At 53.8% G+C, this 22993-nt stretch overlaps 1 protein-coding gene across 1 annotated transcript in view; it reads left to right on the forward strand.

Moving 5' to 3' along the window:
* The window catches only part of PPFIA4 (PPFI scaffold protein A4), a 47169-nt gene extending 28978 nt beyond the window's left edge, over positions 1–18191 (forward strand). Inside the window, exons 24-28 of the mRNA XM_075529068.1 lie at positions 7611–7708; positions 8348–8523; positions 13460–13528; positions 15225–15399; positions 15958–18191. Of these exons, the coding sequence (XP_075385183.1) occupies positions 7611–7708; positions 8348–8523; positions 13460–13528; positions 15225–15399; positions 15958–16007 (568 nt within the window). The 3' untranslated portion in view covers positions 16008–18191. The remainder of the gene's footprint in view (positions 1–7610; positions 7709–8347; positions 8524–13459; positions 13529–15224; positions 15400–15957) is intronic.
* Positions 18192–22993: the final 4802 nt, after the last annotated feature.

Below are 22993 nucleotides of genomic sequence, written 5' to 3' on the forward strand. Positions count from 1 at the left end.
CAGTGCCCTCTGAGCTGAGGAGAGAGGGCTTTCTGGCCCTTCCTCCAGCACCCCGGGTCTGAGCCTCGGTGTTGGAGGGCAGCTGTGCTCACCACTGTCCGCCAACACTGACCGAGCCTCGGTTTTGAACCCACACCCTTTTGTGTAGGATGCCACCCCATCTTCTCCGCCTCCACTTTGCTGAAGTGATCTGTTTGAAAGAGACGGCGGCCGAGGGCCCACACTGACACCCGGGGGCAGGGCCTGGCCCACAGATGTGTGTTTTGTTTGGTCTGCCCAGTATTTTAAGAAGTATGATTCACACTTCAAAATCCGGAGATTTTATACCACGTTCTAGATTTCTGGCTTCTCTTGAAAAATGGACCATGCCATCAGCCCATGTCAGCATAGAAGCAGACAGCTGGGCCTGAGTGCACCGCTCTGAAGACAGAGCAGGCACGCCCAGGACCCCCCTTTTCTCTTCTGCTCCTCCACGCCCTACCACGTTACTCATGTATGCTACCTGCTTGGCCTTTGTCATTAGTTGGCATTGAGCTGGAAAGCAAGCTGAGTGGTAGTGGTGCCAGGAGTTAACAGGTCTTAGGATGTCCTGCTTAACACCCCTTTACAAATCCATAGGATACTGTTTGAGCCAGATCATCTGCTTTCTGGGAAAAGTAGGACAAGGAGTGAGACTGGGGGAGTGTTGCTTTTCAAGGCTCCCTTGGGACTCTGTAGATGCCACAGACACTGCTATCTGGAAGGGTTGGTGGTATTGGCTGCCACCACACCAGCCTCAGGCCAGCTCCATGCATCATGGAAGGAAACGCTGGCCCCATGCCATCCCAGGATCGATGGTAGGTTGAACCGCTGTCATCCAGAGGGCTTTCACCGGCTGACTGGTCAGAAGTGCATTGCCAGACCTTTCTTCCTAGTCTTTCTGAGTCTGGAAGCTCCACTGAAACCTGTTCAGCTGCCACAGCCACTCTCAAACTTCCACTGACGATGAGTGACGGTTGGGAATCAAACCCAGGACCCACCTGGAACCACAGGGGCCCCACAGGAATCTAGTTACTTTCCTCATTTTATGGATAAGGAAACTGAGGCATAGGAAGACCCGCCCAAGGTCTCATGGGGACGACGGCAGCATGCGGTTGGAACACACGCATCCTGACTCCCAAGTTCAGTGCACCTACCTCGGAGCTCAGCCACCTGCCTTGGAGCCCAGCCTGCCTGGCCCCATGCACAAGGGCTGACTTGTGAGAGAAGCCGGTGTCCCCCCTCCACACCGTCCCTCCGTGACCACTGGGCTGAAAGGGAGTCTTTTGTCTGCACCACAGCCTGCCAGACCAGCTGCACCTGTCCCTCCCCAGTGATTGATGGACAGGGCACAAGGGCCGCTTGCCCATCAGAGCAGGGATGTGCCTGGCCTCCTGGAGGTCTGTCAGCCCAGTCCCATCTCACAAGTCCATCCGGACTGTTAGCAACCTACAGGACGGAAGAGAACTGCTTTGTGGGGTGTATGAAGCTCTAACTCTCTGGGGGAGCAGGCAGCCTTCTCTTTCTCCTGAGGAGCAAGCGATGAGTTTGAACTGCCGATTTGCCAGAAGCCCAATAATGACCCCTCAGGGCCACCAGGACACCTTCAGGCCCACACAGGGCCATGGACACTGTCCCTGAGACCACTGCCCAGTCCCCGGGATCCTGGGCCCCAGAAGCCCAAGATACCAATCTTAAAATCATGAGCACTGCAGGGATTCTAAACCATTTTGATTTTATTGATTATAAGCATCATCTGATGTCTCTAGAAATTCTGTTAAGACCTTTTTCTTTTGGGATGGGGAAGGGCCTTTTTTTAAACTCTCATGTTATAGATGGGGGAAACCAGCCCACAGAGGTTATTTGAGGCCCACCCAGCCGCTCCGCCCAGGTGCTTATGGAAAGAGGCGGACACCCTTTCCTCTTGCCAGGCAGTTGGAGCTCTGCTCTGCAGAGCGGAATGCGCTGCTATGCAGGAGTGGTGCACACGCCTAACAAACGCATCATCCTCATGGTGGTGCCGTGTACATCCTGCCGGTGGTGCTGCCCCAGGGGGTGCTGTGGGTTAGCACCAGGCTGTTCACTGCAAGGTCAGCAGTTTGAACCCACTAGCCAGTCTGTGGGTGGAAGACGAAGCTGTTTGCGCCTGTAAAGATGTACAGACTGAGAAACCCTAAGGAGCAGTTCCACTCTGCCCTACAGGGTCTCCATGAATCAGAATCAGCGTGATGGCAGTAGGTTTGGTTTTGGTGGGGGGGGTTGGGATGTTCCAGAAATTGGGCTAACCCCCTCCATTCATTATCAGCTTGAATCCTCACAAGAGCCCTGCAAGAGAGGCATGACCTTCCCCTTCACTCCTAAGGGGAAACTGAGGCTGAGCGAGGCTAAGTACTACACAGCTAGTCAGAGGCAGGACTGGCATGCACACCGCGGTCGAGCTGACCTGAAGGTGTGTCTTAGTCTCTTCAAACCGCTGTGACAGAGCTATATGCCACAGGGCCAGCCCTAAAGACCAGGAGCGTGGTGTCTGCGTTCAGAGCACTAACTAGGGGACCGCTTTCCCTCTTGGCCCTAGGGGAAGACGTCTCTTCCCTCTTGTGCTCCTCGCTTCCTGGAACCTCCACCGGCACGAGCTCCCTTGTGTTTGCTCATTTCTGTGGCTGTGCTTCTCTTGCTCAGGAGCGGCTAGCTTTAGGACCTACTCTGTGCTGGTCCAACCCCTTAGCATCAGCGAAAACCCTAGGCCCAAACAGGATCAGCCGCACAGGTGGGGGCCTGGGATCCGATACATTATGGGGAAGTGGATGCAATTCATTGTCTTTCGCAGCAGCTTTAAGGGCCAGGGGAACAGATGAGCAGTGACAGAAGGTGAGATGGAAACTAGGCAAAAGGCATTTCTATTCATGGGGGCAGGAGGGTGGGGCAGGGTGTTTGTGTCCCCTCCGAGGGCACCGAGGCCTAAACTGTGGCTTGAACCAGAAGAAGGTCCTCGAAGCTGTGGCCTAAGCTCCACGGAAGGCAGATTCTAGGCAGGGGGGCTGTGTGGGCTGAGCTGAGGTGAGAGAAGGCCACCCGTCTGCCGACTCTTATCTCAGAAAGCCTCCGTTGGCATGGGGGGACCTCTGGGTTTTTTTTTCCACTTTATTGAGGACAACACCCAGAGAGACAGAATGAGTTGTTTCAAGTGAAGGAAGGCCACTGAATTGAGAGCTGCCCTAAGATGCGGTGAGCTGTGAGTTCCCGTCCCTGGATGTGTGCTCAGCACAGCTCAGAGGCTGCTCAGCATGAAGTTACACAGGTGACCCCGCATCAGGCGGGGGCTCTGGCTGGATGACCTGCTAGGTCCTCTCGAGCCCAAGGCTCTGTGGTTCTCAGCCTGGCCTACTTACGATTTACTGAGGACCTACTGTGTGCCTGGCTGGTTCCGATACTTTCAGGATCTCTCACAGAGGATGCTGTTTAACTCATTTAACATTCTGGAGAGCCTGCCTCTGACAGGAGTGCTACAGCCCTGAGACTATGCCAGGGGGGTGAGAGACAGCAATGAACACAATACACCCCGCCTCCATGTGAGAGCTCCTATTCTGGGAGAGACAGGAACAAGAGACGTTGCATATGTGTGTATACATATATGGTGGGGTGGAGTCCCTGGGTGGTACAGATGGTTAATGTGCTTGGCTGTTAACCTGAAGGTTGGAGGTTTAAGTCGACCCAGAGGAACCTCGGAAGAAAACATAAAACCAACCACTGTACATCTGAAATTGATCAGCCATGTAATCAAGATGCCGCAACAGTTGCTGGCGATTGGATGCAAATGTTGGAAGTGGACAGGGATTGGGACCCCACTCTGCTCTGACACACATGGGCTAGAGTCGACTAGACAGCACCTGGAATATACATGTACACATACACATACATCTACATAGTATACGCATACATATATATACACATACATAGACAAAGATTTTTATTGACTCCTCCATCTGAAATTGATCAGCCATGTAATCAAGATGCCACAACAGTTGCTGGCAATTGGATGCAAATGTTGGAAGTGGACAGGGATTGGTAGTTGGAAACGAGGCCTGGTGATGGAAACGAGGCTAGAGATCACATGATAGGATTTTGCAAGGCTGATGGCTTATTGTTGCACGTCATTTTCCCCAGCTACATGTGCGTGTACACGTGAATCTCCCAGGATGGAATTCATAGGAATAGAATAATTATGCTTCTGTGCAAAGAGATGATGGAGAAAGACTCATTATCATCACTTGTACCATCAGTTAGTCATGTGGAAGTTCAAGTTGAAACTGAACAAAATGAAAACAAGCCCCAAGAGGGCCAAAGTGGGACCGTGGGTGGATCTCACCTGAGCTTAGATACCCTTTCAGGAATAGGCTGACTGGCGAGCTGACTTGTGGGAGGACGTCAAGGACATCGTCTACCAAGACTATCAAAGGTCCTTAAAAAGACAGGCAAGAGAGAAAAGGCCAACACGGACGTCAGAAGAGCATCTGGAACTGAGTGTAAAGTCGCTAAAGCAAATAGAAGAACTGATGAAGTCAAAGAGGCGACCAGGAGACGCCGAAGGGCAGCTGGCGAAGACACGCACGATGAGGACGTGTGCAGAGATCCAGAGCCAGAAACCCACACGGAAGTCTCTCCCAGGCTGAACGAACGTAGGAAACGCCCGAGCGTCCCACGGCAATAGCAGAGCGTTTTAATGGTGGCTGCAAAGAGGAAGCCCGTCCACGAGAGGTTTGGCAGTGACCCCGCAGTGGGCTCGCACCCCATCAGGAGGACGCGCGGAACCAGGCCGTGCTTCATTGTGTTGTTCGCAGTGTCACGGTGCAGCCGAGCCGACACGAAGGCACCTGACAGCAGCGGCAGCAACTCGAGCAAACTATTGAGCCGCACAGGGAGCATCAGAAGAATGCAGGCTCGTACAAGAACCCCGGGCGATGGGAAACGGGGTGTGTTCCGAACAATGTCACCTGTACTTGGACCTATGAAGAAGTAGAATAAGAGTGCGATCCGCATTTGGGCAGGAATGAGCTGTGAGCGTGGATAAGCTCGGTTCAGTGAGCAAATCTCCATAGTGCTGGTTTTTCCTTAGTTATTGTATTCCATTTCTTCTACCACACATTTTACGTGTGACTGTTTCAAAGTGTTGACTTGATTAGGAGCATCCCTTTGATTAATAGATGAATGTGTTTGTGCTAACATAAGCGAATGAATAATTTTTTTAAGAAAGAAAATAAAAGGACTTCACAGAGCATGGTGCCCAAAAGAGCCGGGCGATGTGCATCCTTTCCAGGAGGTAGCAAAGGATCACGGACCTACGGCAAAAGGGAAAAGTCTCCGCTGAAGGCTTTGGCGAGTCTCCAGAAAGACAGACCGCAAATTGGAATGTTTTAGCCAAAAGATGTGGGGCTGGAAGGGGCCCACTCATTTATGCCAAGACATTTGGAAGACAGCTACCTGGCCAACTGACCGGAAGAGATCCATTCTAAAGATAGGTGACCCGCCGGAATGTGGAAATGACTGAACAATATCATCAATCTCACATGCCAGCAAATTTTGCTGAAGAGAATGGAAAACCAGTTGCAGCCGCACATGGACAGGGATATTCCAGAAACTCATGTGGGTTCAGAAGAGCATGTGTGGAATAAAGGGTTCCACTGTGGATGTCAGATGGATTTTGACTGGAAGCAGAGAATACTAAAAAGATGTTTCGTGTGTTTTCTGGACTGTACAAAGGCATTTGACTATTAGGACCCTAACATGCTATAGTCGACGCTACAAAACAGAGGAAAATTCCAGGACATTCAAGGGCACTCTTCAACCTGTAGGTAGATCAAGAAGCAATTCCTCGAAGGAGGATGGGAGAGGGAGGGGGAAAAGTGAGCTGAGACCAAGCGTTCAAGTAGAAAGAAAACGTCTTGAAAATGATGATGGCAACATATGTACAGATGTGCTTGACACAATGTATCTATGTATGGATAGTGGTAAGAGCCCCCAATAAAACGATTTAAAAAACAAGCACACACACAAAGAAGCAATTCTTCAAGCAGAACGAGGGCTACTACATGGCTTGCATCAGGGAGGGTGTGTACCGGGGATGCATCCTTTCACCAGACGGACTCAGTCTGCACGGTCCAGGCCTCTGAGAAGCTGGACTCTCTGGAGAAGACATCAGGGTTAGAGGGAGATTCCGTGAACAACGGACGCCATTCACATCATGCAGATGGACAGCATTGCTTGCTGAAAGCAAGGAGGACTTAGAAGCACTCGCTGATGAAGACCAGACGATGACCTTCAGTGTGGGTCCCACCTCAACATCGAGAAGGCAATGATCCCCACAACGATCCCCTCCCATAAGCAGCAACTTGATCAACGGAGAAAAGTCTGAAGTTGTCAAGGGTTTTATTTCACTCGGGTCCGCAATCAATGTCACGGAAGCAGCAGTCAGAAACCAACTTTTTGCAGGTAGATAAGCCCGCTGCAAAAAAATCCCATCCAACTGTCGAAAGGCAAAGATGTCCCTTTGGGGCTTAAGGTAGGCCTCATCCAAGCCATCTTATTGTTTGGTCACCTCATATGTATGTCAAAGCTGGACAATGAACAGGGAAGACGGAACAAGGCTCGAGGCCTTAGAATTTTAGTCTTGACAAAGAATATTAAAGATGCGTGGACTGCGGTAAGAATGAACGAATCTGACTTGGAAGAGGTCTAGCCAGAAGGCTCCGTGGAAGTGAGGATGGTGATGCCATCTAAGGAGGTGGCACCCATGCCTGGAGGAAGACATGACGCTCAATGAAGAAGAGGGCCCGTGACGGGGAGGAAGACCCTCCCCAAGCCGGGCTGGCGGAGTAACTGCACCGCATGGGCTTACATGTGCGAACAGTTGTGAGGACGATGCAGGGTCCAGCGGTGTTGCGTTGAAATCAATGCGGCAGCCCCAGCAGGAACGGGGAAGGCATTGGGAGTATGGAATTAAGGGGGGGTGTTGTTTCTATTTCAAATCAGATGGACAAGTTGACATCTGAGCAAAGATTTAAAGGGCCATGCCGCCAACTGGGGGAAGAATGCCCTAGGCTGAGAGGACAGGCAGTGCCAGGGCCCCACGCATGGGTGCCAAGCATCTGCCCAGTTGAGGGGACACTGGGGCTGCAGCAAACACGGGGAGAGTGGTCAAAGGGAGGGTAGACAGGGAAGGAGGCAGATCAGGGAACCCCTTGAAGGCCATTGTGAGGGCCCTGAGTGAAATGGGGGTACAATTTGACTTGCAGGACATAAGGGTCTCGCAGGAGCTAAGGGTCTTTGTTTCCGTTCCAAGCACAGTGCCTGGAGAGGAATGGGCATGCCAATGTCGTTCAACCTCCTGTCAGTCCCTCCAGCCCACTCTCTGGGTAGGCAGAGAAGTGGCCTTGGGATGATAGGTCTAAGGTGTCATTTGGGGAAAGGAGGTGCCTGGATGCCTGTGGGTGCTCTTTAACTGGAAAAATAGCCTGGACATGCTGTGGTGTGTGGGGACGGGTGTGGTGGGAATGGGGCCCTCCAAGGCTCGGGCTCAGGGTGCCGTGTGCCCGCAGCACCAGTCTTCAGTATGGCATCATGTGTCTGAAGAGGCTGAACTATGACCGCAAGGAGCTGGAGAAGAGGCGGGAGGAGAGCCAGCACGAGATCAGGGGTAAGGCTTCAGCTCCGACTCAGCCGGGCCCCCTGGGAAGGGCATGGGGGTAGGACCTGCCTGGGGACCCTGGGGTGGGCCAAGCAGAGGAAAGATTGGCCTCTCAGAGCCCTAAGGAGCTCTGGTCTAATGGGGGAGAAGGGGGCAGCGGCCATGCCCAAAGGAAGCTGCTATTTGATGGAGAAGAAACAGCCCCTGCCCAGGTGGCTGTCACACTCGTGCCCTCCCCCACACCAGACAGTGGGCATGACTGGACAAATGCTACCTATCCCCATCCTTCCCCAAGGCCAGCCGGGTGCAGATGGTGTGAAAGGTGCCCGTGGGAGTTAGGTTGGACAGGAGAGAGGGGAGTCTTGGTGAGAGACTGGGCAGGCAGGCAGTATGAGAAGCCCATTCCAGCCTGGCAGCAGGGGGATGCCCCGTGCCCTGGCTTTGCGATGCAGCTGAGGTCAGGCTGGCAGGGATGGAGCAGGGTGGGTGGAGATGGTTCTCCAGCGCCCAGTTGCCATGGTAGACAGAAACGTGTGGGACCAAGAGCAGGGGGAAGTGGGGCTCTGCGTCTAGGCAGCATCATTTCTCTGTCCTTAGAGGGGCCTCGGCCAACCTATTGCTTTGCCCTTTCTTCCCCCCACCCTCCAGATGTGCTGGTCTGGACTAACGACCAGGTGGTTCACTGGGTCCAGTCCATCGGGCTGCGGGACTATGCGGGGAACCTACACGAGAGTGGTGTGCACGGTGCCCTGCTGGCCCTCGACGAGAACTTCGACCACAACACGCTGGCGCTGGTCCTCCAGATCCCCACACAGAACACTCAGGTGGGCCACCTCATCACCTGTCACGTCAGTCAGGCGCTCTCTCCTGCCTTTTCCTGGTCCTCCAGGTGCAGGGGTCTGTTGAGGCCTTCTGGGGTCTGTGTCCAAGGGGGGCGGGGATCACAATGTCCTCAGACCTCCAGAGATGTCCCCTGTGCCCAGCCATACTCCAAGGAGCGTGAGCGCTAACCCCAGGAGCACGCCTAGCCCGTAGTGTGCATCTAGTGCTCATCCCATGCTGCAGTAGACCCATCTCCTCCCCACCCACCTTGGCAGCTCGGTGCCTGCTTTCACCTCAGTGGGGTTTCCCCAGAGAACTAGTCCTGGGGCCAATGGGAATCAGAGAGCCTGTTGCCTTTGTCTACCCCGCGCCAGGGGTCTGCTCCTGAGTAGACAAAGGAGCAGCCTCCCTCAGGGCCTCTCCACTGCAGGGTTCTGTCTCCCTGTCAGCAGCTCTGAAGAGTAGACATCTCCTTCAATTACACTCATCCTTATTGTAGGGCTGTCCTCCGAGAATACATCTCAGTTCTCTGGGACCTTTTTATATTTTTGGCCTTTCTGACTTCCGGTGGGTAATGGATTCCAGAAGTGTACTGCCTATTGTGTAAAGGACTTCCTGATTTTATTTGTCCTGGCTCCCCCGGGGGGAACTGGCTAGTGCTAATTCTGGAGGGAGACTGGTATGTGACTGCTTCTCACCTTTTGTGATTCCGGAAGTGTGCTGTGCTGCCTCTGCGCCCCCGCTTTGGTCCCGCAGACAGAGTGGTCTTAATTCCTTTAGCCGCTCCTCATTGAGACTTGCCTCCGCCCTCTGATCACGTTAGCTGCCCTTGTCTGGCCTGCTTGCAGCTGTCAGGGCTCCTGAAATGCAGCCCCCCGAACTGCCCGGGCTATTCTGGGAGCAGATGCCTCTGGCTCGTGTGAGGGCAGAGCTGTGCTGTCTGAACTGCTGGGGCCTGTGCCTTGGCGTGTGTGTGTGTGTGTGTGTGTGTGTGTGTGTGTTTGTATGCGTGAGACAGCAGCCCAAGGGGCAGTGTGTCCCCTCTGCAGTGACCTTCCTTCACCTCATAGCCTACATCCCCTCGTTCTCTAAGGAAGATTCCCCCAGATGCGGTTTTCCTTCACTTGCCCACACCGAACCTCCTCTGCAGCCTTGCTGCCTACGCACAGCTGGGTGCGGTGGTTCTGAAGTTCAGACCTGTCATCGTTGCCTCCCCTCACCCAGAGGAGCAGCGTCATTTGGATACCTCTCAGGTGGCTTGTAAAAATGTGGTAATATGTTCCTAAGATGGACAAAAGCGTATCCCTCGGGAGCCCTGGGGTTCCTCGCCTCCGCCCAGAATGGGGCTCGGTTTTCATTTCCGGCCTCTAAATGCATTTATTTTTGTGGACAGCAGTGAATCTGTCAGCACCGGCAGGGACACCACTCACTTGCTTTCTACCCTTTTTAATTCCCCTGACTCATTCGTTTTCTTAGCTACTGGGGAAAGAGGCATCTGACCTAGTATGAAACACTGTGTTGAAGAGGGTTAAAAATATCTCTGGACAATTTAAAAAAATGTTTGCGTTTCTAGCATTTCCCCAAACTCCAAAGGATTTCAAAACTTGGGAAGCAGAGAGGCCTCCAGGCACTACCCAACCCAGGAGCTGTCCGTCTATCCCTGACTGCAGTTTCCCAAATTTAAGCTTTTGTTGTAGAACAGTATCACATCTATTTAATCCAAATAAATCCAGTTCTGGTTCTCCTCGGTCTATAGGTTCCCTAATCTGTCCCCAGGAAGGTGTGTCTCCATTATGCAGTGCTGCTGAGATAGAAATACCTTGGTGGATGGCTTTAGCAAACAGAAGCATATCCTCCCGCATTTAAGAGGCTAGAAGTTCGAATTCAGGATGCTGACTCTAGGGAGCAGGCTTTTTCGGTGCCAACATGGCATGAGTTTTAGGGGGTCAAGGATAGACTGTCATGGATTGAATTGTATCTCTCTACAATAGTGTCAGTGTGGCTGGGCCATTGCTTTGTAATGATGCTTCGTCTTGCTTCCCACAGCTGTGGTCCTGATGGCCCTTGAGGAGCTCCACGTGTCTTGGTAGCAGTCCTCTCCTTAGTCTCAGGGGTTCTCAGTGTAGGGACTGGGTGCAACGGAGGTGCTGTGTTCTTGACTTTTCTTACTTCACTGAGTCAGGCCGCTCACTCCTGCTTGAGTCTCTCTCCCATTATCTCCTACAACATAACACATGATACAGGCCTAAGACCAGGGAAGCGCCCCTTTTGCGGATCAGAGCTTCGACCTGAGTATCCCATCCCAACTCCCTTACAACCGATAGACTCGTCCCATCAGATCGCTCATGGGGAGTGAAACGCCTGGTTACATAGTTGCCAAACCATTACGTGGTCCAGCCAAACGGACAATGTTTGGGGGATACAACTCAATCCATGACAGCCATGACCAAGACTCATGCCACTGCCGCATGCTTTCATCCCGTCTTATCATCCCGAAAGTCATCAATCAACTGTGAATGTACAAATTTCATCTCCTGGGACAAAATGCCTCTTCAGCTGTGAATCTAGCATACCAGCTATCTTCCCAGTGCAATGGGGGAACTGGCACAAGGTGGACATTTCCATCACAAAGGGGAGAAATTGGGAAAGGGGCCCAAGTGAGTAAGGCACCTAGCAAAACCCTGTGTGTTCACTCTCCGGGCCTGGATGATACTCCTGCCGCCTGACACCATCTCGGAGGTGCTCTCTGGACTCTGGGTGTTGACCACGCTCTCTGGACCCTGGATGGAGGCCCCTCTGTTCTGTCCTCCAGGCCCATCACTGGGACAGCAACTCTGCTCCTTGGGCATTGGGCAATCCTTCTCCTTTTTTAAAATCATTTTATTGGGGGCTTGTACAACTCTTATCACAATCCATACATACATCCATTGTGTCAAGCACATTGGTACATTTGTTGCCATCATCATTCTCAAAACATTTGCTTTCTGCTTGAACCCTTGGTATCAGTTCCTTATTCCTCCCCTCCCCACTTCCCCCTCCCTCATGAACCCTTGATAATTTATAAATTATTATTTTGGCATATCTTACATGGTCCGACGTCTCCCTTCACCCACTTTTCTGTTTTCCATCCTGAGGGAGGAGGTTATCTGTAGATCCTTGTAATTGGTTCCCTTTCTACCCCACCCTCCCAGTATCTCCACTCTCATCACTGGTCCTGAAGGGATCATCTGTCCTGGATTCCCTGTGTTTCCAGTTCCTATCTGTACCAGTGTATGTCCTTTAGTCTAGCAAGATTTGTAAGGTAGAATTGGGATCATGATAGTGGGGGTGGGGAGAGCATTTAGGAACTAGAGGAAAGTTGTATGTTTCATTGTTGCTATACTGCACCCTGACTGGCTCGTCACCTCCCTGCGACCTTTCTGTAAGGAAATGTTCAGTTGTCTCCACATGGGTCTTGGGTCCCCAATCTGCACTCACCTCATTCACAATGATTTGATTTTTTTGGTCTTTGATGCCTGATACCTGATCCTTTCGACACCTCGTGATCACACAGGCTGGTGTGCTTCTTCCATGTGGTCTTTGTTGCTTCTAAGCTAGATGGTCACTTGCTTACCTTTAAGCCTTTAAGACCCCCAGATACTATTATCTTTTGATAGCGGGCACCATCAGCTTTCATCACATTTGCTTATGCACCCATTTGTCTTCAGCAACCGTATTGGGAAGGTGAGCACACAATGATAGGATTTTTTGTTCTTTGATGCCTGATAACGGATCCCTTTGGCACCTCATGATCACACAGGCTGGTGTGCTTCTTCCATGTGGGCTTTGTTGCTTCTGAGCTAGATCACCCCTTTCTTCTTATCTACTTGAGTGAAGACCTTACCTCCGTAGTTCCTGCCCCTCAACTTGGGTAGGGGATCTGGCTTTATGCCCCTGGCACCTGTGAATGACAGCTCTAGAACCAAGTTGGTGAATACCTGATGCTTGCAAGCCTAGGAGGCCAGAGGCCCACCCCTTGAGACTCAACAGGCTTTGAGACTGGGGCAGCTCAGCTTCCCACACGCCTTGTTTTGTTTCCTGGTTCCTTGGCAGCTCATCCCCTCAGGCCTCCTGGGCTGGCCTCCCTGCCTGTCCTGCTCAGGCAAGTGTCATAACGCTTTTTTAGCTCTATTGCTAAGTGTCCTGTGGCCCCTACCCCGCCAGGAAGCCTCTTGCTTGCCAAAGGTGTTCGGCTCTCTTGCTCTGCGGGTTGGCTCTCTGAGTTGTCTCAAGCAGTCTCCTGATTCTGCTCTGCTGCTGCGTCTCGCCATCTGCACGGTCTCTGGCGTTACAGCTCTCATCACTGCCTCCTGACCCTTCACCAGAAGTGCCTGCGACCTTCATTCCACCAACCGTCTCCCCAGGGCAGGCGAGGGCTTACTGTTAGGTGCCTTGAAACTCTTCCAGCCTCTGCCGATGACCTACTTCCCAAACCACTTTTCTGTTGCAGGTACCTGTTAGAGCAGTACCGGCCGCACTCTTTCCGTGCCAAACGCTGCCTTCATTTCGTGATGCGGCTCTAACAAAGCACCTGTGGACGGCTTTAAGAAACAGACGGCAAAGCACGTTCTCTCATGCAGACAGAATGTGTGTTCTTTTTCCCAGGAGGCACTGTGTTAGGTTCTGTGATCCGACTTTTCCAAAATTATATTCACTAATATGCTCCGTGTGAAAGAATCCTGAGTTAGTTTCCCTTTGAAGCGGACACGAGGCTTGATGGAAAGAGCAGTGTCAGGAAGGCTTGTTAACATTCTAGATACTTCTCTCTAAAGACCGGATACACTCAAACACCCCATCTGTACGCTGGGGAGCAACCCCCTCCCCCCAAACAGGTGAGCTGGTATAGAGTTCATAAAGGACAGCCCCTCCTGCCCCTCCCTCTTGCCTTGTAACCTGCAGGCGCGCCAGGTGCTGGAGCGAGAGTTCAACAACCTCTTGGCCTTGGGCACGGACCGGAAGCTGGATGACGTGAGTGCTCTTACTCTGAACTAAGGGCCTTGGGGAACAGGGTCATGGTCGGATTGCTTTGTCTGGACTGGTGATTTATGGGTGGTCTCAGGGAAGAGACCTGGGAGAAAGAGGCGACTTGCTAATCCCATAAAGAGTTATAGTCTCAGAAGCCCACAGGGGCAGCACTCTCTTGCCCTGTAGGGTCACTGAGAGTTGGAATAGATTCAGGACAGTGAGTTTTCTGGGATGACCTTCAACGGGATGCGTTGGCACCGTGGTGGCAGCAGTGGGCTCAAAGGTGACAACCAGGAAGATGGCGCAGGATGGGGCAGTTGATCATTCTGTTATGTGGGATCGACTGGACAGCACTGAGCAAAAGCCACATGTCTGGGCATGCCCTGCTCCTGTCCTCCTGCGTGGTCAGGCTCCCTTCCTTTCCAGTTGTCTGCTCCTCCCTCCTCACCACTGTCCCTCCCCCCCCCCCCCCCCGCCCCGCGCACTTTCCCATCACCAGCACTGGCTGTCCTTGGTTGTCAAGCCTGTCTTTGCTCACTTGGCTGCAAGCAAGCTCAAAAGAACGCAGACTGTATTTTTAGCTTCTCCGTTCTGTCCCACCTCTGTGTCCGATCCCCATGTTTTGCGCTGCTTCTCTTTCCTCACACCCCTGCCCCCACCATCGCCTCTGAGAAGACGTCCGTCTGGGCCTCCCTCTAAGCCCCCGTCAGTGCTACCTACTGTTCCGTCATGGGCAGAGAAGCACCTTTGTGGGGTGAGCTGCTCTGCCTAGGTAGATGGGGCTCTGGCAACGTTTGTGGGGAGTTCCCTTCTTCACGGAGGGCCCTGACATTTGGAGTGAGTGACATGCCAACCCCAAACCTACTGCCATCGAGTCGGTACCCACTCTTCACAACCCTGCATAGCGTTTCTAAGACTTTGTACATATTTACGGGATCAGAGAACCCCATCTTTCTCCGAGAAGACTTGCAGGTAGTAGTCCAGAACTTACTGGATAGCCCCCAGGGCTCCAGTCAAGACATGGGGGAGCTCTAGATGACTAAGTGGGCACCAGTAAGCCTATGCTTACGTTGCTTCTTGGGTAGTGTGCCCCTGGGTGGGGCCCTACAGGGGTGTCACAGTCATAGACTGATCTCACCTGACCCCATTAGGAGCCTCAGCCTGAGAAACAGGTGTTATTACAGTACTGAAGGCCAGAGAGGCTTTAGACCTGGTCCAAGGTTAGGTAGCTAGTAAAATGACAAAGTTGGACCTGGAGCTCAGATTTCTGACCACTCTTCCCGCAAACAGGGGGTACTGCCAGACTGAGGCCCCCAAAATGCAGGAAGAGAAGGTGTATGGGGACTTGGCTGGACTCCACTTCCCAGGGGTGAGGCTGAGAGAAGGCCTAAGATTGAGGAGAGGTCAGCGGGTATCCCCAGCCAGGCTGAGACAGACAGAGCTCACTTGTGGCTGTGACAGATCCAGCCAGAGGGGATCCACACCACCTGGAGACAGGGAATTTGAGAGGCTTGGGAACCATCCACTTGCTCCTTCAGCCTCCAGATGGAAAAGCCTAAGGCCACAAGGGGGAAGTCACTTTGTCCCTCTTTCCAAAGAGATGGGAGCAGCATCCCCAGAACCAGCCCTGACCACCCTGCCACGAGGCAAGGGCCGAGGGTGACAAGTCCAACCTGCCTCTGGCGTCCCCCTCGTGCAGGGGGACGACAAGGTGTTCCGCCGCGCGCCCTCCTGGAGGAAACGGTTCCGGCCGCGGGACCACCACGGCGCCATGCTCAGCGCCTCGGCCGAGACCCTCCCCGCTGGCTTCCGCGTGTCCACGCTGGGGCCCCTGCAGCCGCCGCCGCCGCCGCCAAAGAAGATCATGCCGGAAGGTGAGTGACAAGCGGGCCGGGCACGGCCGAGGCCCCGGGGCGCGGGGTGCTGCCCGGGCTTCCGGGGCCCCGCTGGCGAGGGCGGGGGCCGGGCCGGCTCTGGCGCTGACGCTCCACTAACGGCGGCCTGGGCGCGGGCGTGTGCGCGCACTAACGGGCCGCTCTGTGTTCTCCCGCGCTGCCGACGGCTCCCAGCCGGGACGGCGGGGGCGCAGAGACTGGAGACCTCCACGGTTCGGACCTACTCCTGCTGAACCCCCCCTCCCGCCCCGGGTCTGACGGGGTGTGCCCGTGACTCGGGGTAAGTGGGCCCGGCTCGGGGCGCGCGCGCGCTCCTGCTGTCGGCCCGCTGCCGCTTGCCCCCGCACCCGCCGCTGGCTGCCAGCCTGGCTGCGCCCAAGGCCCCGCTTGCCCCTTCCTGCTTCCTCGGGCCTTGGCGCTTGGCGCTTTGCAGCACGCACGCACGCACGCACGCACGCCGCTGCAGCTTGTGCCTTGGCTGCGCAGGGACTCGGCCCCGACTCACCGCGTCTGCCTGTCTGTCTCTTTCTTTCCTAGCTCACTCCCACTATCTCTACGGACACATGCTCTCCGCCTTCCGGGACTAGCCACGGCCCCCAGGGCCGGCTCCCGCCCGGGCTAAATGGCTCTGCCGGCCCTGATCCCTCCTGCTCGGTCCCCTGCCTCCCACGGCCCCTAGTCTTGTCTGTGACTTTCCAGTTGTCCTGGAGCTCAGAATATTCTCGTCCACCCCCTCGATAGCCCGCTACCCCCAAGACCTCCCCCTCCCCACTCTCTGTCCGTTTTTGGTGGGCTTGGCTGTGGGGTGCCCAGAGGTGTGGAGGCACCCAGGTTGCCCATGCTTGGGACTCTAGGGGAGGGGCAGGACGGCCATCTGGGGGCGTTCAAACCCACCCGCTCTCTTCTGGACCTCACCTAGTCTGGACTTTGACTTCTGCGGGGACCAGGGACCAGGCCCCGGGGTCAAGGGCTTGGGATGACCTTTCCAAAAAAAAGGGTGCCTCAGACTCTGTCCCCCTTTGGGGGCTCTTCTGCCTTCTGGGTGCCTGGCCCCATCCTGGCTGTGCCTGATGGTCTAACATCTGGATTTTGTGTCCCCAGTCCTATCTTTCCCCGCAGCCCGTTTTCACAACCACAGCTCTGAGGGTCTCCTGAGGGGCCAGGCCACCTCCTCCCTCGGGATGGTGACACTGGACGGAGTCCAGCCTAGACGGATTCTCAAGTGTGAGTCGTTAGGGCAGACTTGAGAGAAATAGGCCCCTGAGCTTTGGGCCAATGGGTGAGGATGGGGAAACTCAGCCCTGTCCACTTTACACCCAGGGAGATGTGTAGGCAATCAAGGGAGGGCCAATGACCTCAGGTAGCGCCAGGCCTCCAGGACAGTGGGAAGGAAAGCCCCTGCCTCAACCATTAGGTGGCGTTGCAGCTGGCCGAGGGGATGGGGGGGACCAGGTCTAGCCTTGTACTGCCAATGATGCGCCCAGCATCCTTCTCCTCGCCGTCCTCCCTCTGCCTCACTTGAGTCACCCCAGCCCCGTGAGACTAAACATGATGGGTGTTTCCAATACACACGGACCCTCAACTCAGTTCCGGGGCAAAGGTAGCCGGAGGCTTCCTTCCCCCTGACCTCCCAGGAAGAAAATAGCCTGCCCTTCACTGAGTCATGTCCCCAGTCCAGTTCCGACCAATGTTGGTGAGGGTAGTCACCCTCCTGCCTGTCCCCAAGTGCCCTACCCTTGATCAGGGCTCTCTTGGTGTTCAGGAGCTGCCTCCAGATATTTCCAGACCCTTCCTTCCGGCTTCCACCCTTATAATGGCTTCCCCAGCAGCATGGTAGGAACCGGGACTGAGCTAAACATGTCCTGGTGTGGTAAGAATGACTATCCCTCCGACCTTCATCTTCCTTGCCTACTTCCTCTGCCTGTCAAGGTGCCTGCAGCTGATAGGGATCCACGTTCCAGGTGGGTTGGTGGAACCCAGGGCCGGCTTCCTGAGAAACGCTTCTGGAGCGGGTTTCTCAGAGAGGGGCCCAGGTAGTGCCATCTTCCAGGTGGCTGGGGCAGCTGGTTTGCAACCTGATCCACTTGGGTTCTCAGCAGGGGTGAGGCTAGCAGCGGGGATCATGGGCCAGAGTACCCCAGTCTGGGAGGAGTGCTGCAGCCTGGGGCTTAGGGCTTGCTTAGGGCTCTGTAGAGGGAGCTCCACAGTAGGTGTGACTAGGTGGGCCCAACCTTAGGCTTGGGTGCTGTACCCACCTGGTCTAGGTCCCCCTCCTTGGATGGATCCTGTCCTCCCTGGCCATCATGCCTCTCACGAGGAGCTGGGGGAGTTGGGAGCAGAAAATGAGTTGGGTGGCAAGAAAGATGCCTGTGGATCATGGATGTTATGATGATCAGGAAACTCCAGATTCCTAAGACTGGTGGCCTTGGGGACACAAAAACCATTTGAATACTTCAGAGGCCTCTCAGTGGGCTAGCTGTTATGGGAGATTCAGCCCCCTCCTCTCCTCCAGAACTCACCCCTAGGAGAAAGCAGCAGCCGGAATTGGGGAATCGGGGCCATTCTAGGCATCTTGAGAAGGGCTGCTGCGAGGTGATGGCTCATCGTCCATCGGTGGTTTTGTTTGGAGAGTCACCAGTGACCCATGCCCTCTTCACCAGCCTCCTGTATCTCGTCAGGTCCCTTCTCAGTACTGTACTGGCTCAGTGCATCAGGAGTGGGTGTGTGTGGGTGTGGCTGTGAGTGCGAGTGTGGATGTGTCTGTACCAATAAACAACCTGGTTTTAAAACAACGTACGCACGGCCTCCTGTCTTTTTTGCTGTGGTTGATTTGAACACTGCGCTCATGGGACATGACCGGGTTCCTTCATAGGCCTGAGAGCTGTTGTATTCGGGGAAGTAACAGTCAGAGCTTTAGCGCCATGGCTTATCGACTGTATTGGTGTAGGATTGCTGGAGAGGGGCATCTTTGGGCCGCTGGTGCTGAGGGAGTGAGAAACCCACTGCTAGGCTTCATTTATGTTTTCGTCTTCACCTCTGCTTACCTGCTCACGCCTTCTCTCCTCTCAGCCTTCATCGCCACCCTTAGAGTTGCCGCTCGGGGCGTCTCACCGCGCGGTTCAAACTTTGTATTTTTTGACTTAGCTTACATGACACAGAACGTGCGACCACCAAGTCCCTACTCTTTCCGCAGAGCCCTGCCACATGGAGCTAGATCTGAGGCCCCGCTCCTCCTGGTGGGCCACACGGAGGCCCTCTGTTGCCTTCCATGACGCTCAAGTCTGCCTCCGTCAGAAACGTTAGGTCCAGCCAAACCCATCGCCTGGAGGCAGCATGCGGGCAGCGGGACTTCACCCCTTGCTTGTGAAGCTAGGAATCCTGAGGACTCTCTTCCAGCTTTCCCGAGGCACCCCCAGCCCTCCCCAGCAGAATTCGAGAACAGCAGCCCTTTGCGCCCCAGCCCTCTGTGCACACTGCGCATGACCAGCGTGGTCCTTGGTTCCCACCCCAGGCTATGAGCAAGCTCCTTTAGGTCCGTCTTCATGTTCAAATGGATGAATGACCCATCCTCTCTCAGAGGCTCATTGTCAGGATAATTACTAGTAAAAGCTGAAACTCACCGCGTGCTCCAGAATACAGTATATTAATTCGTGTAACACAATGATCCAGTGGTGTCAGGATTAGAATGATTGTTTTATAGGACAGGACGAGCACACAGCTGGTATGACAGATCTGGCTCTCCAACATAGGTCTCCCGACTTCCGCACCCTGCCCTCACCTACCGGCCGTTGGATAGTGCGTTGATTCTCCACTCTTGACAACCCCGTGCATGCCAAAGTAGAACTTTGCTCCGGGGGGTTTCAGGATGGGTTTTTGGGAAGTAGCTTGCTGGGCCTACCCCAACCCCTCCTCCCCACAAGCACCTCCAGGTGTATGTTTGAACCCACAGTCTCTCAGTCAGCAGTGGAGCACTTCATTGTTTGTGCTATCCAGGAACCCGGGTGGTCGCGACTGCCTTGTGGATAGTAAAACACTTGAGAAACAAACAAAACCTACTCGAACCCTTGCCTGGCACAGAGTGCTCCACAAATATCACTTCTCTTTTGGGTGGGTCCCAGCTCCAGCCACCCAGTGCCTGCTGTTCCCAAACTTTTTATATCTGCCAACTCGAGTTTTATATTGGTAACTCATGTGCTACTTGGCTCCGGTGACTGTGGGACTGTTTCTCTCCTGCTTACCTGAATGGTGAGGTCCCCCAGGGAAGCACGATGCCTCCTAGCCCTCGAGTCTCCTCCGAGGCTTCGCACGGGCCCCAGACATGGACGGCAGCATCACAGGCACAGAGGACTAGGTGGTAGGGTGGACGCAGCTGAGGGCCCATCCCCAGCTCCTATGACCGACGCTGGAATGAAAAGCCGTGGTGAAACCTTCTGGCTCCCTGAAAGCAATCGGAAGGAATCCGGGGAAGTGATGCTCTTCCTGGACGGCTATCCCCTGGGATGGCGAGCAAAGGAGGAGTAGACGTATGTGGGATCGGGAGTTTGGTTTTAGACCTGCAGAGCTTAGACATGAGACACCATCTATGGGAAAGGAGAATCAAGGTTTCTTTCCTGAAGCCCCTCTGCTGTGCTTCCCAGGAAAGAGTGTAAGAGGCAGGGGGCCTGGGCTCTGGGCTGAGGGAGGACAAAGATGAAGCGATCAGGCAAGTCGGGATTGGTGTTTTGGGGTTCTCAGCTGTCCTGGGCTGTGTTTCCTAACCAAGATCCTCAGTCCAGCCATCTCCCTAGCTTCAGCTCACCTCCAGGCTGCTTTGCCTCAGCTTGGAGTCCGGAAGAGAGAGAAGTGACACGTGACATGCTGTGAAGCAGATACCTGGACTAGGGGCCTGCTTCTCTCCCCCTCCACTGTCTGGCCTCTCTGCCCCTCTCCAGCGGATCCAAGGACATATTACCTCTGCTGCGCCTAAAGAAAGATGCTCCATTCCGCCCAATACATTACCTGGAGATGTTAGCTCCCCAGGAATGTTTACTGGAGTACAACCAATAGTACTTTAAACATTCTGCAATTTATATGAATTATCCAGCCACTCCAGGAAGTGCCTGTTTACACATTAACAATTGGCATGCAAATTTCAAGTAATTTCCTCATTCACATGGATTCTGTGAAATCCCGTATTAGGCACCATTTGATTAACCCTGATTGATTTACTGAGGTGCTTTTGGGCACGGAAGACTGAATTGAAGCTAATTTCCCTGAAGAACTACAACCTCATTAATTGGGGTCTTATCTGGTATTCCATTGTGCAGACTGAGCGTTTGGTAGTTTAAGCAGGTTCCTCCCTGTGCTTGAGGACAATTGTTTGTTCTGTGCAAACAATGAGTGAGGGTGGGCTCCTGCTTGGCCAGGTCTGCCAGTCATGTCCTGGGAGATTCCACAAATGGATTTCTCCCCGAGGACTTTAAGACTGAAAAAAGGAGTAGACGATGCTTCCACCTGACAATGGTAAGAAACGCTTGACTGACAGCCTGGTTCATTCTTTGCAGAGCATTGGTAGGAACCTCAATTTCCATCGGATGTGGTAACTGGAGAGGAAGACACTTAAGATGCTCTGCCACCCCTGAGGCTCCTCCGTAGAGGCTAGGAGTACTCTCAACTAGCCCATCCCTCAGGGGAAAAGGACGGGTGGCAGGCCCTGGGACATGGAGCTTGGGAGTCCCAGGGGCAGAGTGGGATGCACCTGAGGGGAGTTAATGGCTGTTGAGTCCATTCCAACTCCTAGCCACCCTATTGGACAGAGTAGAACTGCCCCCATCGGCTTCTGAGACTGGAACTCTTTACAGAAGCACAGCGCCTTATCTTCCCCACTCAGTGAGGCTGGTGGTTTAAAACTTCTGACCTTACGGTTAGCAGCCCAACGCATACCCTACGACACTACCAGGGTAATGGGAGGGCATATGAATCCCAAAGGCAAAGCACTGGAGCCAGGCCAATGGTTCTCCCCATCCCCTGGAACACTGAGTCAAGGAGAGTTAGGGGTCATGGGAATGGCTAGGGACTTCTTTGCAACTCTTCTGAGGACAAGACTAAACACCGAGACACAAGAAAGAGACAGAAAGGGCCAGACCTGCCCAATTTGTGGCTAAGGCTGGAAAGGCAGCCCCCACTTGGCTCAGCGCTGGCTGGCTGGCTGTTTCCGTAGGCAGGAGTTTCTGCAGACACTGGGGGCTGGGTGTTCACCTGTTTCTTTCGGCAGTCAGGTCTGGGGAAGATGATCCTGCAGAGCCCCAGTATAAATGTTGAATGGTCCCCAGAGCCTGGTGGGTAAAACTGGGTCATGTCAGTTAAAGAACCTCCCAGGAATTGAACTGGAAGTGGGCTCTTTCATGATTAATATCCCCAGATTTCTGTAATCATCCTAGAACTTATAACTTGCAATAAATCAGACATACTCCACCTAGAGCGAGGGAATGAATGGAGTTTTTAGTAGCGATTCACAGGCCAGATTTCAGCTCCTGTTAACTCTTCAGTGAATCCTTCGGTAATCTTATCCAAAGCTTCGTTTGCTCTCCTTCCCACCCTGCCTGCTGGAAGCCACTCAGTGCAGAACGGCGGCCCTGTATGAAGGGAACCTGGTTTGCCTGTCCCTTCGCTGTCCTTCCCCACGCCTCCTCCCACTGCAGGAGCACCTGCAGTCTCTGTCCTATGGGCAGTGGCCCGGGGCCCCTTCAGTCTGCAGAGAATGGATGCCTTGGTGAGGGGGACGTGCTATTTGGTTGTCAAGGATGCGATCTAGTATGTGAGACCAATGCCTCTCATTTAATCCCCTCTGAAGGTCCCTATAGGGAGCTCTGATGGTGTCGTGGTTACCTGTTGGGCTGCTAACCACAGGTCAGTAGTTCGAAACCACGAGTCTCTCCTTGGGAAAAAGACGGGGGCTTCTACTCCCATGAAGTGTTACAGTCTCAGACACTCAAAGGAGCAGTTCTACCGCCTATGAGTCACTGTGAGTTGGCATCGACTCGATGGCCGTGAGCTTGGTGTTTTTGGAAGGCTCCGACATAGGCCTCTGGTCCTGAAGCCTCCGAGAGGGGAGAGAGGATCTAGCGCTCTACTGCATAGGGGTCCTACTGGCTGTGGGCTGAGCTTTAGGTGGAAGAGCTTGTGCAGTGGATTAGAATCAAAGGGACCTATTGGGATACCACATGGTGGGCAGGAGACCAAGAACAAGTAAGAGTCCCGTGGGATGTTCAGCATCTTCCCCTCCATCCTCCCGCAAGCTTTTCTGTGGTCTAGTCTGCACCCCAGTCCATGCCCTGGCTTCTGTGGTACCGGCAAAAAGAGCAAGGGTTTCCCAGCTCCAAGCGACCACCCCCAACACTGGGCCTCCAATGCTTTCAGGTGTTGGTCCCTCCCCAACGCTCTGCCCACTGCCGTGCTTGGAAGCAAGTGTGTTTGGAAGGTATCGCTGACATTGTTCTTCTAGCAACCAGTCTTTATTCGTTTTTTTAAAAAAGGAAATCCAAATAAGTTAGCAAAGAAATTACAAAACAATTTCAAAACCACACAATGCTTA

Source organism: Tenrec ecaudatus, chromosome 1 (genome assembly GCF_050624435.1).
Source record: "Tenrec ecaudatus isolate mTenEca1 chromosome 1, mTenEca1.hap1, whole genome shotgun sequence".
Taxonomy (NCBI): domain Eukaryota; kingdom Metazoa; phylum Chordata; class Mammalia; order Afrosoricida; family Tenrecidae; genus Tenrec; species Tenrec ecaudatus.